The sequence below is a fragment of the Pan paniscus genome, chromosome 6, assembly GCF_029289425.2.
Source record: "Pan paniscus chromosome 6, NHGRI_mPanPan1-v2.0_pri, whole genome shotgun sequence".
NCBI classification, from domain to species: Eukaryota; Metazoa; Chordata; class Mammalia; order Primates; family Hominidae; genus Pan; species Pan paniscus.
In genome coordinates, this window is record NC_073255.2 from 175,339,370 (window position 1) to 175,359,338 (window position 19,969).

The 19,969-nt window shown below is 37.5% G+C and overlaps 1 protein-coding gene across 3 annotated transcripts in view; it reads left to right on the forward strand.

The window, feature by feature from the left end:
- TRIM24 (tripartite motif containing 24) overlaps positions 1-19,969 on the forward strand; it is a 126,734-nt gene that overhangs the window by 64,229 nt on the left and 42,536 nt on the right. For all 3 annotated transcript variants that reach the window (XM_003813422.5, XM_003813421.6, XM_055115424.2), the window contains exons 5-7: positions 2,210-2,326; positions 6,077-6,191; positions 15,592-15,738. In XM_003813422.5, the coding sequence (XP_003813470.1) occupies positions 2,210-2,326; positions 6,077-6,191; positions 15,592-15,738 (379 nt within the window). The remainder of the gene's footprint in view (positions 1-2,209; positions 2,327-6,076; positions 6,192-15,591; positions 15,739-19,969) is intronic.

Here is a 19,969-nt window from a genome sequence, read left to right on the forward strand (position 1 = left end):
CACTAAACATTTATTGCAGTTTAGGGAAAGTAGATAATTAAACCCAAAGTAAGTGGGTTTTAAAAGAAACATAATAAAGACAAGTGTAGAAATAGTCAAAGCCAAAAATTCAAAAGACTAGTAAATAATCAACAATTCTCTGTATGAGTGACTGAGAGAGCAGGCCCAAATAACCACTACCAGGAGTAGGAAGGTGGCATTACTCCATATTTCAAATGCATTTTCAAAGATAAAAAGGATATCTGTCAATAATAATGAAAATTTTTACACGATATTGGAAAACTTAGAAAATGAAGCTTTTTAACAAAACTTTTGCTAAATACAATAGAAAGTCAGAATAGTCTTTTAATGTTCATTCATAATTTAAAACCTTCCCACAAAGAAAATTACACATGCAAATGACACAGATGAGTGTACCATATAGTTAAGGCAAAAATAGCCCCTTTTGGCCGGGCGAGGTGGCTCACGCCTGTAATCCCAGCACCTGGGGAGGCCGAGGCGGGCGGATCACAAGGTCAGGAGATTGAGACCATCCTGGCTAACATGGTGAAACCCCGTCTCTACTAAACATACAAAAAATTAGCCAGGCGTGGTGGTGGGTATAGTCCCAGCTACTTGGGAGGCTGAGGCAGGAGAATGGCGTGAACCGAGGAGGCAGAGCTTGCAGTGAGCCGAGATGGCGCCACTGCACTCCAGCCTGGGCGACAGAGCGAGACTCCGTCTCAAAAAAAAAAAAAAAAAAAAAAGCCCCTTTCTTATACAAATTTGTCTGGAGAATGGCAAAAAAATGAATTCTTTCCAACTTGTTATATGAAGCCAGCATAACCTTTACACCAAAACTGACAAGGAATAGAAATGGAAAATTACAGGCCAGTCTCACTCATGAAATGAATGTAAAAATTCCAAGAAACGGAAAATAAGTAGGAAACAGATGATTTGAGAGGAGGGGAGAACTTGCCTTAAATCTCGTAGTATTGTCATTTTGGGACAGTGTAATCACAACCAATTTGGCCTCATCTTAGGGATACAGAATTCATTTAACATGCCAAAATCATTGATGCTAAAATCTTGCATGTCATATTAAAAGAATAAAGGAAAAAGTATATGCCTATCTCAATAGAAGCAGTAGAAACATTCCATAAAAATTAAATATACATTCATGATACAACATCTTAGCAAACTAGAAATAAAAAAGAACTTCCTAAACCTGATAAAGATTATTTATGGAAAGCAGAAAACGTACTTAATATTGGAATATTGAAAGTCTTTGCATTGAGATTAGGAACAACATAAGGGTGACCATTTTGACCATTTCATGTAACCTTATATTAAATAAGGGTAGTAAAGAAAAAGTTTACTAAGGTAAAAAAAACTTGAGTTGCCTATAAAAGTATTTGAAATGTTATAATTCACAGATATGATTATATACTAAGGAAATCCAACGTAATTATTAACTGGGTATCCCCTTTTTCTAACTGGCAACCCTATTTAGTTACATGTAAACATTTAAAATCACATTATATAAAATTGTTAATTTAGAAATACTGTATTTTGTACATTTTATAGAAAAACTTAAATAAAATTCTTGTTATGTATCTTCTATATTGTTGCCTTTCTATCTTCTCTAGAACTTCTCTTGAGTTATCAAACATAGTCTGGCAAAGTAAATCATCTTTCCTCAGTTTCAAATTGGAAACTTTTTAAAGTGCTGTATCATTATACTGTTGCTTAAAAGTTTTATTACAAGGCATAACATCAAGAATTTTGCCCTTCTCTGTCTGTATTTATCCTGATTTATCTTTGTGGCCCCTAGAACATAACTACCTATTATTTAAAAGTGGTCTTTTAAAATGTTTATTTTCAGCAGGCTTGCATAATGTAGAAATTACAAAATAGTTAATAAATCTGATTATATATAATTGACTATTTTTTGCCAAGTCCACCAAGTGAAAGTGAACTCTGTAAGCTTATAAAAACGGAATGATGGATGCATGTGGTTCTCAAACTTTCAAAATATTTATGTGTCCATAATCTTTCTTGAGGGATAATTTGAGAGGTGGGGGAAACTTGCCTTATTAGGGATACGTTTGATGTTTTAAAAGATTATTATATAAATTCTTTATAATCCTATTTTTTTATGTCTTTTTTTATTCTTGGACTTTTTCCTCATTGTATATTTTTATATGAAATAATTTGCTTATTTCTTCAGATACCAATTTATAGAAGAAGCTTTTCAGAATCAGAAAGTGATCATAGATACACTAATCACCAAACTGATGGAAAAAACAAAATACATAAAATTCACAGGAAATCAGATCCAAAACAGGTAATTTTATGGTATTATGTAATCATTTTTATATAATTTGTTAAGTATATTCACTTTTAGAACATTTTCCTTAAGTCACAGTTAAGTAATACGTTGTTAGATGACTGCAATAACACATGATTGATAAGACTTTCCCAGAAACTTAGTTGGAAAGCATTCTTTTCTGCTGTAAAATTTCAAAACTAATAATAAACTACACTTAGTATTTTAATAGCTCATTTATCTAATAGGTATTGATAACTTATTATCACTTATTTTCCAATTTTAAAGAAATACCAAAATTTAAATGCCAAATCAACCATTTTTTTGCCAGTATTGTAAAATATTTTAACACTTGAATAAACCCTTAATTGTTATTTTAAGGTTTGCTGAAATTTGAGATGCCTGCCTTATGCTGCAATTTTTTTAAAACTGCAAACAGGTGGAAATTTTAAGACACTAGGATACAGGGATTGTTAAACTGTTCCGCACACTTTTTACTTCTTGTCTGATAAAATGCTTACTTACACAATTACTTGTTATGCCTTTTGCCCTGGTAAGAAAATCATCAACTGTCCAAAGTCTTAGACATCAGTGATTAGGGAGAACCACTAACCTCCATGGAGTGGGGGCAGCTGGAGGTGTTGTCTAACCCCTTTTTAAAATCCCATTTAGGGCACATACTGACATTTAATTTACACACCTATGAAATCCCATGACCTCTTCTGTTGTTTTACACACAAAAGAAATGTCACTGCCTAAATAAGTCAAGAAATGTTTATTAGAATGAGCCAGCGTAAAAGAGACCTCACAGAGAATTTAAATGTTTTTCTATGTATAAATTGTGTCAGACTTTAAGGCAGTCATCACAATCTATTATTATCATTTTGGAACATAGCTGGGGGTGGAACATTTGGGAATTTTTTAAAGGTAATTAAATCCCTGTATTACCTGATTCCCTTAAAAGAGATTTTTAAACATAGTTTTACCATTTCTTGATGCCCCAGCATCATTCTTATATCTGTTTATTATTATGCATTATGTTGTGTATCTTTTAGTTTTTCTTGTTATCAGCTCTCATTTGTTTTTACCTCTGTTTTTGTTTTTTGTTTTTTTTTTGAGACGGAATCTCACTCTGTCACTTAAGCTGGAGTGCAGTGGTGTGATCTCAGCTCACTGCAACCTCTGCCTCCTGGGTAGCTGGGATTACAGGTGCCCACCACTGTGCCCAGCTAGTTTTTGTATCTTTAGTAGAGATGGGCTTTCACCATGTTGGCCAGCCTGGTCTTGAACTAGTGACCTCAGGTGATCTGCCACCTCAGCCTCCCAAAGCACTGGGATTACAGGCGTGAGCCACCATACCTGGCCCTGTTTTTACTTTTCTCTTTGACACAACTATAGTTAATGAAATACTATTTTCTTTATTTACCATATTCTAATCAGAATAGTATATTTTGCCAAGTAGAATAATTGGTGGGTTTAAACTTTTTTTATTCTGAGTAATTGAAAATTTGTAATGAATATTTATTGAATGAATGAAGAGAGATAATTATAGGCATTTCTACCATCTAGTGGCAAAAGGTAGCAATCGTAAAATAATTAATTTTAAATTAAACATCTGCCCTTAATGAAATTTATCTCTTTGACTTTTTTCTTACTGTTTCACTGAGTATATGGTTTGATTTATGGTCAAAGTTTACATTTTTTTTTATGTACCGCTGTCAATTTTTTCCACTATCATTTGTTGAAAAAACTTTCTGTTGAATTGTTTTTCAGCACCTTTATAGACCATATATATGTGTGGGATTATTCTGTTCCATTGTGTTTTTCTCATTGCTAGTACTTCACTTTCATGATCATGATCATTGTAGTTTTTTATAGTAAGTCTTAACATAGTGTTTTTCAAATTTGTTCTTTTATTTTTATAAATGATTTGTGCTTTTTTTCTTCTACAAAATAATAACATTGTGTGTAACAATTTTGATTTCTGAATTGAGGCAAAAAATTAAACAATCTTTGTTAAGTGCAAATTGCCTACATATCTTTATAGCCTATCTGATTATAAAAGGGTACATTTATTAGAGTAACTGGTAGTCATTTTTATGCATTTGACCCCATGGCACTGTTTTTCCCTTACTCATCCTATTCTACCATCATGAATATTTAAATGACTTTTTTGAGATTGGTTGCTTCTCAGGCTTATCTGGTTCCCTTGATCCTGTAGTAATGTTGATGTCAAACAATTATCTGGAAGAATTTCCAGCAGGAAATAAAGTCTCTGCCAGTTTGGTCTTAAGTTTTGGAGTGTAACTATGGGAGAAGCTTACAGAAGAAATGAAGCTTTTAATTTAATCTCACAAAGTTTGGTGGATGCTCTGTTATTTTCTATAAGATATTCTGGTGTGGTACCGTATGTTTTTCTTTCTGTAAGAGTGTTGCTGGAATCAGGAGACTGGAGAGACCAGTAGGTGAAACAGGAGGATTTTATTGAGTGCACTCATACCCAGCGGATTAATATGCAAAGACCAGGCCTAGAACAAAGACTGGGCCTAGAACAAAGGCTGGGCCTAGAACAAAGACTGGACTTGGCTTTTATACACACTTCTAAAAGGGGATGGGCTAGTTTGAAACAAGCTTACAGTGGCGTGAAGCATAGTGGTGTGAAGGCTCAGGTACAGAAACAGAACAAAGGCAGTTAATCATACTTTGACAGGTTCATAAGTCAGGCTTACAATGACTCTTGCTATGCAGCCTAGATGGCTGTTATCTAGGCTTGCTCTAGTGCCTTGTGCCGGCTTATCTCATAACCTTCACTATGGTGTCTAGATGGCTACAATCCAGGCCCGCCCAGGCATGTCTCATGACTTTCGCTGAGCTGCTTAGATAAAACAATGCTTGAAGTTACTAGTTATAGAAAACAGGAATCTATAAACTCATAAGTTTACTCATACCATAGGAGAAAGGAAAATAAAGAAAATTTGTTTTTTTCTTCTCCCCATGTTGGGGGAGTGCTGGGAGAGTCTTCAGAGCACATTCCTTTGAGCCCTAGCTTCTTAGATAATATTATCAAGACTTTCCTGGGTCTGGGCTGTGCCTGTTTCTGCCTCTGGGATAAGTCAGCCTAATACATGAAAGCTTGTTTTTCAAACTTGCTTTTCTCTTTTTAATTTTATTTTTCTTTTTTTTTTCTTTAATTTCCCACCTCAAGAGAAGTATGTGGTTGATAAAACATAGTTATTTGGCTGCTAATTTTGCAAAGAATGGGTTAAGTAGCAAACTACTATTTTTGTCTTTTTCTATTTAGGTGTATGAATACTGTAGCAGTTAAGAATACTAAGAAAAGAGTGTCACATATACACTTTTCTAGCTTTTGGTTGCAATTAATATAGTAGAACTTGTTCAGAATCATCATGGTTTATAAATCCTTTTTGGTCCACCCCCACCCCCCCATCCTTTTAGGTAGAGCATTGATTTTCCTGGGTGTTCTCATAATTTTTCCAAACCATATTTTCTTAAAATGTACTCATTCTCTTCTAATTTTATATATATTTTTAAGATTCAAGACTTAATTTTAAGATTGAGTGGTGATATCTTTCAGAAGAATTATATTTCTGCTTTCTCATCTTCAAGACAGTCAATTTAAAGTGAAGGACTCAGAAATAGAGCTTCTAAGGGCTGAAAACATTTTGGTCTAATTTAGACATTAAAACGTCAATTTTAAATATTATACAAAAAAATCTGCCTTATGTTTTTCCCCGTTTTAATTTTCAGAATTATTGAAGTAAATCAAAATCAAAAGCAGGTGGAACAGGATATTAAAGTTGCTATATTTACATTGATGGTAGAAATAAATAAAAAAGGAAAAGCTCTACTGCATCAGTTAGAGGTAAGTGACTGCCCATGGGATAGTATATTGATTCAACATAGTATTTCCTAAAGTACTGTGAAGTAGAAATCATAGTGCTTTTTATATAGTTGTTTCATTGTGATTTAATATTTTTTTCTCACTCCCAAGTTTTCCTTTGCTGGGTTTTGTATTGTAGCTGACAATTTAAAGCTTTATAATACGCTATGAATGTCTGATGACTGATTGTTTTCTTTATAGCACAAATTATAATACCTTGCTTGTAGGAGGATCTCTGAATGTTAAACAGATGAGTTATTTTCGAGATGCACTGAAATGAAAACTTTGCATCACCAAGGTGGTTTAGTGGAGCAAAATTTTCTAGAAAGATACACTGTTCGATTTAGTTCTCAAATATATACATTTAACCCTGTGAGAAGTTAGGTAAAAGAATATGGCTAGCCCTGCCCTCAACATTTTGTAATTGTAATTGCGAGAGCAGCACTTAGGGAGATATGCCCAAGGCACTTAGTTGTTTCTCACTGCAGGTAAGAAAAACATTACCATCTTCCTCAGCTTTTTAAAACTCATGAAGGTCAAGATCCAAACTTGGTGTTTGACTTCAAATAATATAAGGTTGTAACAGCTACATGGTACATTAATGTATAATATTAATTGCATGATTTTTAGGTATTCTTTTAGTATGTTGACATAGAAAGCATATTGATACAGTAAAGAAACAAATGAGAAAAAAAAGAATCCTAATGTTTGAAGATTTGAGGAAAAATAAGACTTCCAGAAATAATTTAGGTCATCCTTTTTATATCATAATTTACCAAATTAAAAGGTTTCTGTCAGAAAGTTCTATCCCTTCTGGGAAAGCATGGTCATTCCTGTGTATTATCAGCTGTACAGGAAACAAAGACTAAAATAATTCTCTGTTCTTTTGGAAACGTAGTTATTTAGTGAGGAAGTATTCTGGGCAGGAAGAATCAGACCCCATTTATAGTAACTATTTGTTCAAGGTCTGTGACTTAAAAAAAAAAAAGAAAGAAAAATTTAAGTAGAATTTTAAGTTTCCAAAACTGCCTAAAATCAAATATCACTTTGATTTGCTTTCCCACATATTAGTAGTGCATACATTACTATGTCTGTGTTTTCAAACTTGACTGTACATCAGAATCACTTGAAGAGCTTTACAAAGAAGATGACCAGACTTGCAAATCTGTAGGAATGAACCTGGTCAGTATATCTACTGATGACCAGGTTCATTCTTAAAATTAAAAAAAAATTTTTTTTGAGACAGGGTCTCACTCTGTTGCCCAGATAGAAGTGCAATAGCGTGAATCACGGCTCACTGCAGCCTCCACCTCCTGGTCTCAGGTGATCTTCTCATTGCAGCCTCTTGAGTAATTAGGACTACAAGTGTATGCCACCATGCCTGGCTAATTTTTTTTTTTTTTTAAGAGGGGGGGTTTTGACACGTTGGCTCAGGCTGGTCTCGAACTACTGGGCTCAGGCAGTCTGCCTGCCTCAGCCTCCCAAAGTACTGAGATTACAGGTATGAGCTACCCACCTTGCCTCCCCTTTGTTTTTTTTGGAGACAGTGTTTTACTTTGTTGTCCAAGCTTGAATGCAGTGGTGTTTTCACTGCAGCCTTGACCTCCCGGGCTCAAGCAATCTTCCCACCCCAGTCTCCTGAGTAGCTGTGCAACCACACCTGACTAATTTTTTATTTTTGTAGAGATGAAGTCTCACTCTAGTGAATTTTCTTATTTTACTTTTTAGAGACAAGGTCTCACTCTGTCACCCAGGCTCGAGTGTAGTGATATAGCCTTGGCTCACTGCAGCCTCAAACTCCTGGGAAACTGGGACTACAAGCGATCCTCCTGACTGAGAAGCTGGGACTACAGGGCGTGTGCTGCCACTCCTGGCTAATTTATTATTATTATTATTATTATTATTATTATACTTTAAGTTCTAGGGTACATGTGCACAACGTGCACATATGTATATGTATACATGTATATGTATAGGTTACACATGTATACATGTTACATGTTACATATGTTACATATGTTTACATGTGTTACATATGTATACATGTGCCATGTTCGTGTGCTGCACCCATTAACTCGTTGTTTACATTAGGTATATCTCCCAATGCTATCCCTCCCCCCTCCCCCAACCCCACAACAGGCTCCGGTGTGTGATGCTCCCCTTCCTGTGTCCAAGTGTTCTCATTGTTCAATTCCCACCTATGAGTGAGAACATGCGGTGTTTGGTTTTTTGTCCCTGCGATAGTTTGCTGAGAATGATGGTTTCCAGTTTCATCCATGTCTCTACAAAGGACATGAACTCATCATTTTTTATGGCTGCATAGTATTCCATGGTGTATATGTGCCACATTTTCTTAATCCAGTCTATCATTGTTGGACATTTGGGTTGGTTCCAAGTCTGTGCTATTGTGAATAGTGCCATAATAAACATACGTGTGCATGTGTCTTTATAGCAGCATGATTTATAATCCTTTGGGTATATACCCAGTAATGGAATGGCTGGGTCAAATGGTATTTCTAGTTCTAGATCCTTGAGGAATCGCCACGCTGTCTTCCACAGTGGTTGAACTAGTTTACAGTATCACCAACAGTGTAAAAGTGTTCCTATTTCTCCACATCCTCTCCAGCACCTGTTCTTTCCTGACTTTTTAATGATGGCCATTCTAACTGGTGTGAGATGGTATCTTGTTGTGGTTTTGATTTGCATTTCTCTGATGGCCAGTGATGATGAGCATTTTTTCATGTGTCTGTTGGCTGCATAAATGTCTTTAGAGAAGTGTCTGTTCATATCCTTCGCCCACTTTTTGATGGGGTTGTTTGTTTTTTTCTTGTAAATTTGTTTGAGTTCATTGTAGATTCTGGATATTAGCCCTTTGTCAGATTAGTAGATTGCAAAAATTTTTTCCCATTCTGTAGGTTGTCTGTTCACTCTGATGGTAGTTTCTTTTGCTGTGCAGAAGCTCTTTAGTTTAATTAGATCCCATTTGTCAATTTTGGCTTTTGTTGCCATTGCTTTTGGTGTTTTAGACATGAAGTCCTTGCCCATGCCTATTTCCTGAATGGTATTGCCTAGGTTTTCTTCTAGGGTTTTTATGGTTTTAGGTCTAACATTTAAGTCTTTAATCCATCTTGAATTAATTTTTGTATAAGGCGTAAGGAAGGGATCCAGTTTCAGCTTTCTACGTATGGCTAGCCAGTTTTCCCAGCACCATTTATTGAATAGGGAATCCTTTCCCCGTTGCTTGTTTTTGTCAGGTTTGTCAAAGATCAGATGGTTGTAGATGTGTGCTATTTCTGAGGGCTCTGTTCTGTTCCAAAGGTCTATATCTCTGTTTTGGTCCCAGTACCATGCTGTTTTGGTTACTGTAGCCTTGTAGTAAAGTTTGAAGTCAGGTAGTGTGATGTCTCCAGCTTTGTTCTTTTGACTTATAATTGTCTTGGCAATGCGGGCTCTTTTTTGGTTCCATATGAACTTTAAAATAGTTTTCTCCAATTCTGTGAAGAAAGTCATTGGTGGCTTGACGGGGATGGCATTGAATCTATAAATTACCTTGGGCAGTATGGCCATTTTCACAATATTGATTCTTCCTATCCATGAGCATGGAATGTTCTTCCATTTGTTTGTGTCCTCTTTTATTTTGTTGAGCAGTGGTTTGTAGTTCTCCATGAAGAGGTCCTTCACATCCCTTGTAAGTGGGATTCCTAGGTATTTTATTCTCTTTGAAGCAATTGTGAATGAGAGTTCACTCATGATTTGGCTCTCTGTTTGTCTGTTATTGGTGTATAAGAATGCTTGTGATTTTTGCACCTTGATTTTGTATCCTGAGACTTTGCTGAAGTTGCTTATCAGCTTAAGGAGATTTTGGACTGAGACAATGGGGTTTTCTAAATATACAATCATGTCATCTGCAAACAGGGACAATTTGACTTCCTCTTTTCCTAATTGAATACCCTTTATTTCTTTCTGTTGCCTGATTGCCCTGGCCAGAACTTCCAGCACTATATTGAATAGGAGTGGTGAGAGAGGGCATCCCTGTCTTGTGCCAGTTTTCAAAGGGAATGCTTCCAGTTTTTGCCCATTCAGTATGATATTGACTGTGGGTTTGTCATAAATAGCTCTTATTATTTTGAGATACATCCCATCAATACCTAATTTATTGAGTTTTTAGCATGAAGGGCTGTTGAATTTTGTCAAATGCCTTTCCTGCATCTATTGAGATAATCATGTAGTTTTTGTCTTTGGTTCTGTTTATATGCTGGATTACATTTATTGATTTGCATGTGTTGAACCAGCCTTGCATCCCAGGGATGAAGCCCACTTGATCATGGTGAATAAGCTTTTTGATGTGCTGCTGGATTCGATTTGCCAGTATTTTATTGAGGATTCTTACATCAATGTTCATCAGGGATATTGGTCTAAAATTCTCTTTTTTTGTTGTGTCTCTGCCAGGCTTTGGTATCAGGATGATGCTGGCCTCATAAAATGAGTTAGGGAGGATTCCCTGTTTTTCTATTCGTTGGAATAGTTTCAGAAGGAATGGTACCAGCTCCTCCTTGTACCTCTGGTAGAATTTGGCTGAGAATCCATCTGGTCCTGGACTTTTTTTGGTTGGTAGGCTATTAATTATTGCCTCAATTTCAGAGCCTGTTATTGGTCTATTCAGGGATTCATCTTCTTCCTGGTTGAGTCTTGGGTGGGTGTATGTGTCGAGGAATTTATCCATTTCTTCTAGATTTTCTAGTTTATTTGCATAGAGGTGTTTATAGTATTCTCTGATGGTAGTTTGTATTTCTGTGGGATCGGTGGTGATATCCCCTTTAACATTTTTTATTGCGTCTGTTTGATTGTTCTCTGTTTTCTTCTTTATTAGTCTTGCTAGCGGTCTGTCTATTTTGTTGATCTTTTCAAAAAAACGAGCTCCTGGATTCATCAATTTTTTTGAAGGGTTTTTTGTGTCTCTATCTCCTTCAGTTCTGCTCTGATCTTAGTTATTTCTTGCCTTCTGCTAGCTTTTGAATTTGTTTGCTCTTGCTTCTCTAGTTTTTTTAATTGTGATGTTAGGGTGTCAATTTTAGATCTTTCCTGCTTTCTCTTGTGGGCATTTAGTGCTATAAATTTCCCTCTACACATTGCTTTAAATGTGTCCCAGAGATCCTGGTACGTTGTGTCTTTGTTCTTATTGGTTGCAAAGAACATCTTTATTTCTGCCTTCATTTTGTTATGTACCCAGTAGTCATTCAGGAGCAGGTTGTTCAGTTTCCATGTAGTTGAGCGGTTTTGAGTGAGTTTCTTAATCCTGAGTTCTAGTTTGATTGCACTGTGGTCTGACAGACAGTTTGTTATAATTTCTGTTCTTTTACATTTGCTGAGGAGTGCATTACTTCCAACTGTGTGGTCAATTTTGGAATAAGTGTGATGTGGTGCTGAGAAGAATGTATATTCTGTTGATTTGGGGTGGAGAGTTCTGTAGATATCTATTAGGTCTGCTTGGTGAAGAGCTGAGTTCAATTCCTGGATATCCTTGTTAACTTTCTGTCTCGTTGATCTGTCTGATGTTGACAGAGGGGTGTTAAAGTCTCCCATTATTATTGTCTGGGAGTCTAAAGTCTCTTCGTAGGTCTCTAAGGACTTGCTTTATGAATCTGGGTGCTCCTGTATTGGGTGCATATATATTTAGGTTAGCTCTTCTTGTTGAATTGATCCCTTTACCATTATGTAATGGCCTTCTTTGTCTCTTTTGATGTTTGTTGGTTTAAAGTCTGTTTTATCAGAGACTAGGATTGCCACCCCTGCCTTTTTTTGTTTTCCATTTGCTTGGTAGATCTTCCTCCATCCCTTTATTTTGAGCTTATGTGTGTCTCTGCATATGAGATGGGTCTCCTGAATACAGGACACTGATGGGTCTTGACTCTTGATCCAATTTGTCAGTCTGTGTGTTTTAATTGGAGCATTTAGCCTGTTTACATTTAAGGTTAATATTGTTATGTGTGAATTTGATCCTGTCATTGTGATGTTAGCTGGTTATTTTGCCCATTAGTTGATGCAGTTTCTTCCTAGCATCAATGGTGTTTATGATTTGGCATGTTTTTGCAGTGGCTGGTCTCAGTTGTTCCTTTCCATGTTTAGTGCTTCCTTCAGGAGCTCTGGTATGGCAGGCCTGGTGGTGACAAAATCTCTCAGCATTTGCTTGTCTATAAAGGATTTTATTTTTCCTTCACTTATGGAGCTTAGTTTGGCTAGATATGAAATTCTGGGTTGAAAATTCTTTTCTTTAAGGCTGTTAAATATTGGCCCCTACTCTCTTCTGTCTTGTAGAGTTTCTGCCGAGAGATCCACTGTTAGTCTGATGGGCTTCCCTTTGTGGGTAAACCGATCTTTCTCTCTGGCTGCCCTTAACATTTTTTCCTTCATTTCAACTTTGGTGAATCTGATATTTATGTGTCTTGGAGTTGCTCTTCTCGAGGAGTATCTTTGTGGCGTTCTCTGTATTTCCTGAATTTGAATGTTGGCCTGCCTTGCTAGGTTGGCGAAGTTCTCCTGGATAATAACCTGCAGAGCATTTTCCAACTTGGTTCCATTCTCCCCGTCACTTTCAGGTACACCAATCAGACATAGATTTGGTCTTTTCACATAGTCCCATATTTCTTGGTGGCTTCGTTCGTTTCTTTTTACTCTTTTTTCTCTAAACTTTTCTTCTTGCTTCGTTTCATTCATTTGATCTTCAATCACTGATATCCTTTCTTCCAGTTGATTGAATCAGGTACTGAAGCTTGTGCATTCATCACGTAGTTCTTGTGCCATGGTTTTCAGCTCCATCGGGTCATTTTAGGACTTCTCTACACTGGTTATTCTAGTTAGCCATTCATCTAATCTTTTTTCAAGGTTTTTAGCTTCTTTGCAATGGGTTCAAACTTCCTCCTTTAGCTCGGAGAAGTTTCATCGTCTAAAGCCTTCTTCTCTCAACTCATCAAGGTCATTCTCTGTCCAGCTTTGTTCCGTTGCTGGCTAGGAGCTGCGTTCCTTTGGAGGGGGAGAGGCGCTCTGATTTTTAGAATTTTCAGCTTTTCTGCTCTGTTTTTTCCCCATCTTTGTGGTTTTATCTACCTTTGGTCTTTGATGATGGTGATGTACAGATGGGGTTTTGGTGTGGATGTCCTTTCTGTTTGTTAGTTTTCTTTCTACCAGTCAGGACCCTCAGCTGCAGGTCTGTTGGTGGAGGTCCACTCCAGACCCTGTTTGCCTGGGTATCAGCATCGGAGGCTGCAGAGCAGCAAATATTGCTGAACAGCAAATGTTGCTGCCTGATCGTTCCTCTGGAAGCTTTGTCCCAGAGGGGTACACGGCTGTGTGAGGTGTCAGTCTGCCCCTACTGGGGGGTGCTCCCAATTAGGCTACTTGGGGGTTAGGGACCCACTTGAGGAGGTAGTCTGTCCGTTCTGAGATCTCAAACTCCGTGCTAGGAGAACCACTACTCTCTTCAAAGCTGTCAGACAGGGACATTTAAGTCTGCAGAGGTTTCTGCTGCCTTTTGTTTGGCTATGCCCTGCCCCCAGAGGTAGAGTCTACAGAGGCACGCAGGCCTCCTTGAGCTGCACCAGGCTCCACCCAGTTCGAGCTTCCTGGCCACTTTGTTTACCTACTCAAGCCTCAGCAATGGTGGGCGCCCCTTCCCCAGCCTCGCTGCCGCCTTGCAGTTCGATCTCAGACTGCTGTGCTAGCAATGAGCGAGGCTCCGTGGGTATGGGACACTCCGAGACAGACGTGGGTTATAATCTCCTGGTGTGCTGTTTGCTAAGTCCGTTGGAAAAGCTCAGTATTAGGGTGGGAGTGACTCGATTTTCCAGGTGCCGTCTGTCACAGCTTCCCTTGGTTAGGAAAGGGAATTCCCTGACCCCTTGTGCTTCCTGGGTGAGGCGATACCTTGCCCTGCTTCGGCTCACACTCGGTGCACTGTACCCACGGTCCTGCACCCACTGTCCGACAAGCCCCAGTGAGATGAACCCGGTACCTCAGTTGGAAATGCAGAAATCACCCATCTTCTGCGTCGCTCACGCTGGGAGCTGTAGACTGGAGCTGTTCTTATTTGGCCATCTTGGAACCACTCCTCCGCCGCCCCTCTTTTTTTTTTTTTTTTTTTTTGTAAAGACGTGGTCTCACTGTGTTGCCCAGGCTGGTTGGAGTCCTTTTTTAAAGGCAAATAAAAATAACCCCTTTTATCTGTTAAGACTCATAAGAAATTGGCTGAAATAGATATTAGGATAGAGGACCAAAAAACCAGGGCTTCTGATTGTTAATTCTCAACCTTCTCCAAAGTAAACAATTTCTGTTCCTACTAGAATGTTTCCAAAGAAACACTTAATAAATTTTTACAGAGGTCAAAAATAGTCTACTAGGCAAATTACTGTCTCTCTGAACTTAAATTAGATATGGCCGTTGGCTGTTGTTAGTAGTCCATCAAACAGACAACTACCACTTCCTCCTTAATTCAGTGTAGCTCAAGTGTATTTTCCAAATCTGGAACTGACTAGGGCTAGGATCTGGGTTCGCTTTTTATTGAGAATGTAAGTCCATTTTGTAGTATAGCAATTTTACTTGTAAACATTTCTAATTTGTCTGAGACAGCAGAAAGTCCCGTTTTCCTCCTTTTTCCTTGCTAGGTCTAGGATGAGGTTTTTGGTTAGGAACCTTTAAAATAACCCAAGTTCAGTGTGCTCTACTTTTGATTATCCGTCTTCTCTAAGGAAAGCACATACATACCTCCTTTAGAGAAATCTATATTCTTTTATGTAGCTTTTGTTAGAGTGCATTGGCCCACTCATTCAGTGCATCTGTTGGCTCCGATGTTAATTCTCAATAGACAAATAATATGATGCCTTTTAAAAAAATTACCACATACAAAGGGTAAGTGTCATCTACAACACAGCATGACTCTGTTTTGCACAAACTACTTGCAATTCCAACTGTTAAGTAGAATCCCTAAAAGGTGAAATCATATGATTGAGTAAATTATGTGATAGAGTTACTTTATAGGTTTGCTGGACAGTACATCTGTTTTATTTGTGAATGTTGAATTTCATAGACATTTACTGTACTATAGCTAATCTTTCCTTTTTTGTGTATTGTAAGATGCATGAACAGAGTTAAATCCCAGAATATGTAAAACCTGATCCAGGGCCTTGAGGAGTGAGGGGCCACATTGGGATGCAGTTTTTTGCCATAGTGAAAGTGATCCTTTATACTAATAGGGAAAACAGAGTATTTTTAGTTTCAGTAAATTGAGTACTTAGAGATTGTAGTTATTCTAATTTGTTTACCTGGAAATGACCATCAAAGTCTATGTTACATGCCGATACTAATTTTGAAACTATTTTCTTGTTTTCAGAGCCTTGCAAAGGACCATCGCATGAAACTTATGCAACAACAACAGGAAGTGGCTGGACTCTCTAAACAGTTGGAGCATGTCATGCATTTTTCTAAATGGGCAGTTTCCAGTGGCAGCAGTACAGCATTACTTTATAGCAAACGACTGGTAAGATAAAGTATGCTATTTAATATACTGTAAAAATGCACAGTAAAACAATGGAGCCGTTGTAATGCTTAAAATTTATTCTGCTTGTGCATCAGTGCTTTTTACCTATTTCTAATATCTATCAAAATATTTTGGTTTTAATATTTTTACCTGGCATAATTTGGGTGTAATTTCAGTTTTAATTTATCATTAATTCCTTTTTTTGTTCTTTCCAAGTATTCACTGTCTTCATAGCAATTGAAGTTAATATCAAGAATAAGGATGATAGTGAACATTTTCTGATTATCTATAGTGTGCCAGGTACTAATTCTAAGAATTTCCATGTAATATTTAAACTTTTACCTCATTCTTATGATATATACCTATTCACCCCCCTTGTACACGTGATGAAACTAAGGCATGTGATTATGTAACATGTCTAACATCACACAATATGAGGTATAGCCAGGGTTTATAATATGATCTCAGACATGACCTGAGCCTGTGTTCTTCTTCTTGGTGCTACACGGCAATCTGTAGTGCTGGATATTTTTGCCACAGAAAAATAGCTCTGTGATTTGGTGAACTATTTGACATTGGTCTAGAACCTTGCTACTTAACATATGACTACCACATCACTTGAGGATTCTGGTCAGGAGATCTGGGGTGGGGCTTGTAAATTTCTAACAAGCCTTCAGGTGACTCTGATGCTGCTTGGTCTGTGGGCTGTGCTTTGAGTAACAAAGATATAGAAGACATTTAGCTACATTCTTAAAAATTCCTGCTTTACATTAATCTTATTAAAGATTCAACAGAGATTTATACTCCGAAGTATACTATAAACCATAGGTTCAGTTCCAGACTATTGCAATAAAGCAAATATCATAATAAGCCAAGCCATACAGTTTTTTTAAGTTTTCCAGTGCATATAAAAGTTTTGATTATAAATACTGTAGTGTAACTGTGCAGTAGTATTATGTTTTTAAAAAAAACAGTGTATATACCTCAATTAAGTAATCTTTTTTTTTTTTTTGAGACAGTCTCACTCTGTCGCCCAGGCTGGAGTGCAGTGGCGTGATCTCCACTCACTGCAAGCTCCACCTCGCCGGTTCACACCATTTTTCTGCCTCAGCCTCCCGAGTAGCTGGAACTACAGGCGTCCGCCACCAGGCCCGGCTAATTTTTTTATATTTTTAGTAGAGACGGGGTTTCACCATGTTAGCCAGGATGGTCCTGATCTCCTGACCTTGTGATCCACCCGCCTCGGCCTCCCAAAGTTCTGGGATTACAGGCGTGAACCACTGCACCCAGCTTAAAGAATACTTTATTGCCAAAAATGTTAATCATCTGAGCCTTCAAGAGTCATAATCTTTTTGCTGGTGGAGATGTTGATGGCCACTTGGGGTTGTAGTTGCTGAAGGTTGGGATAGCTGTGTCAATATCTTAAAATAAGATGACAATGAAGTTTGCATTGATTGACTCTTTTTTAGTGGAAGATTTCTCCATAGCATACAATGATAATTTGATAGTATTTTACCTACAATAGAACTTCTTTCAGAATTGGAGTCAGTCCTCTCAAAGCCAGTAGCTGCGGTATCACCTAAGTTTATGGAATATTCTAAATTCTTTGTTGTCATCTCAACAATGATCACAGCATCTTCACCAGGAGTAATTTCTATCTCAAGAAACCACTTTTCTGTGCTCATCCATAAGAAGCAACTGTTCATCCATTCAAGTTTGATCATAGGATTGCAGCAATTCAGTCACATCTTTAGGCTCTACTTATTATTCCAGTTCTCTTGCTGTTTCTACCACATCTGTAATTCCTTCTTCACTGAAGTCTTGAACTCCTCCAGGTCATCCCTAAAGGTTGGAATCAACGTATTCCTAACTCCTGTTATTGTTGATATTTTCGTCTCCTCCCATGAATCACTAAGGTTCTTAATGGCATCTAGAATAATGAATCCTTTCTAGAAGGTTTTTAATTTACTTTGCACAGATCCATCAGAGGAATCACTGTGTATGGTGGCTATTATACTAGCCTTATGTAACGTATTTCTTTTTTGTTTTTGAGATGGAGTCTCACTCTATCGCCTAGGCTGGAGTGCAGTGGTGTGATCTTAGCTCACTGCAACCTCTAGCTCCCAGGTTCAAGCAATTCTCCTGCCTCAGCCTCCCAATAGCTGGGACTGTAGGCATGCGCCACCATGTCCAGCTAATTTTTCTATTTTTTATAAGAGATGGGGTTTCCCTATGTTTTCCAGGCTGGTCTCGAAACTCCTGACCTCAAGTGATCCACCCGCCTTGGCCTCCCAAAGTGCTGGGATTACAGCATGAACCACTGCACCCAGCCGCATAATGTATTTCTTAATAATTATTTCTTAAATAATACTTGAGGCCATGCACCTATAATACAACACTGAGAGGCTGAGGCAGGAGGCTCACTTGAGGCTTGGAGTTCGAGACCACCCTGCGCCACAGGGTGAGACCCTGTCGCTACCAAAAGGAGAAAAAAATAAGACATGAGAATCAGAATTACTTCTTGATTCATGGGCTGCAGAATGGATGTTGTGTTAGCAGGCATGAAAACAACCTTAATCTCATATATTTCCATGAGAGCTCTTGGGTGACCAGTTGTATTTGTCAATGAGCAGTAATATTTTAAAATCCTTTATTTTCTGAGCAGTGGGTCTCAAAAGTGGGCTTAAAATAATAACTAAAATATATTGTAAGTAGATGTGCTGTAATCCCGGCTTTGTTTTCACTTATAGAACACAAAAGCAGCGTAGATTTAGGATAATTCTTGAGGGCCCTAGGATATTTGGAATGGTCAATGAGCATTGGCTTCAATTTCAGGTCATCAGCTACATTAGTCCCTAACGAGAGTCAGTCTGTCCTTTGAGGATTTGAAGCCATGCATTGTCTTCTCTCTATGAAATTTCTAGATGGCATCATCTTCCAATAGAAGTCTGTGTCATCTACGTTGAAATGTGTTGTTTAGCATAGCCACCTTCGTCAATGATCTTAGCTGTATCTTTTGATTAACTTGCTGCAGCTTCTACATTAGCACTTGGTGCTTCACCTTGTACTTTTATATTGTGTATACTGCAGAATGGATGGTTTCTTTCCATAAATCTCATGGACCAACCTCTGCCACCTTAAAACTTTCTTTTGCAGCTTCCTCACCTCTCACAGCCTTCATTGAATTAAAAAGAGTTTTAGGACCTTTCTCTGAATTAGATCTTGGGTTAAGGTTATGTTATAGCTGGTTTGATCTTCTATCAAGACCACGAAACTTTCTTCCTATCAGCAATAAGTCTGCTTGGCATTCTCTTCATTCATGTGTTCACTGGAGTAACACTTTCGATTTCCTTTAAGAACTTTTCCTTTACATTCACAACTTGGCTAACTGGTGTGAGAGGCCTAGCTTTCAGCCTGTCTCAGCTTTGGACCTGCCTTCCTCAGTAAGCTTACTCATTTCTAACTTTTGATTAGTGAGAGTCATGCAACTCTTCCTTTCACTTGAACACTTAGAGACTATTGTAGGGTTATTAAATTGTTGTGTCTGAGACTACGGAGGCCTGAGGAGAGGAAGAAAGAATGGCTAAATTGGTGGCACAAACAGAATATACTATTTATGTTTGCTCTTACATGGGTGTGGTTTGTGGTGTCCCAAAACAGTCACAATATTAACATGAAAGACCACAATCACTATAACAGATTATTGTTAAGAATTACCAAAATGTGACAGAGACACGTGAGCATGTGCTTGCTGTTGGAAGAATGGTGCTGATTTTCTCAATGTGGTGTTGTCACAAACCTTAAATTTGTAAAATTTACAGTACTTACGAAGCGCAGTAAAGCAAAGCTCAGTAAAATGAGGTATGCTTGTATTACTACCTCTAAATGAAGTTTTCTGTCACCTATTCCAAAAAATGGAAGTCCAGAAATTTTCTATACAATTTTAAAATAAGGAAATGTGATTCTGGATAAACTTTATAAAATAACTTCAAATATTGAGTGACATCAGAGTTCTATAACTTTTCTTAATCATGAATTGTATTTAATTCTTAGGATTTGTTTTCCTTTCATTATTATCAGTGCTATAGTCTCCATCCTGAGTCTTATTTTTTCACTAGTTTTAATGGAAAACATCTATACACTATATACCTTCTGTATTCTGTTACTTACATTTTTTTGAAAGTCAAATAGAAAAGGGATAGAGGGAATAGAGAATTGTGTTTTTCAACTT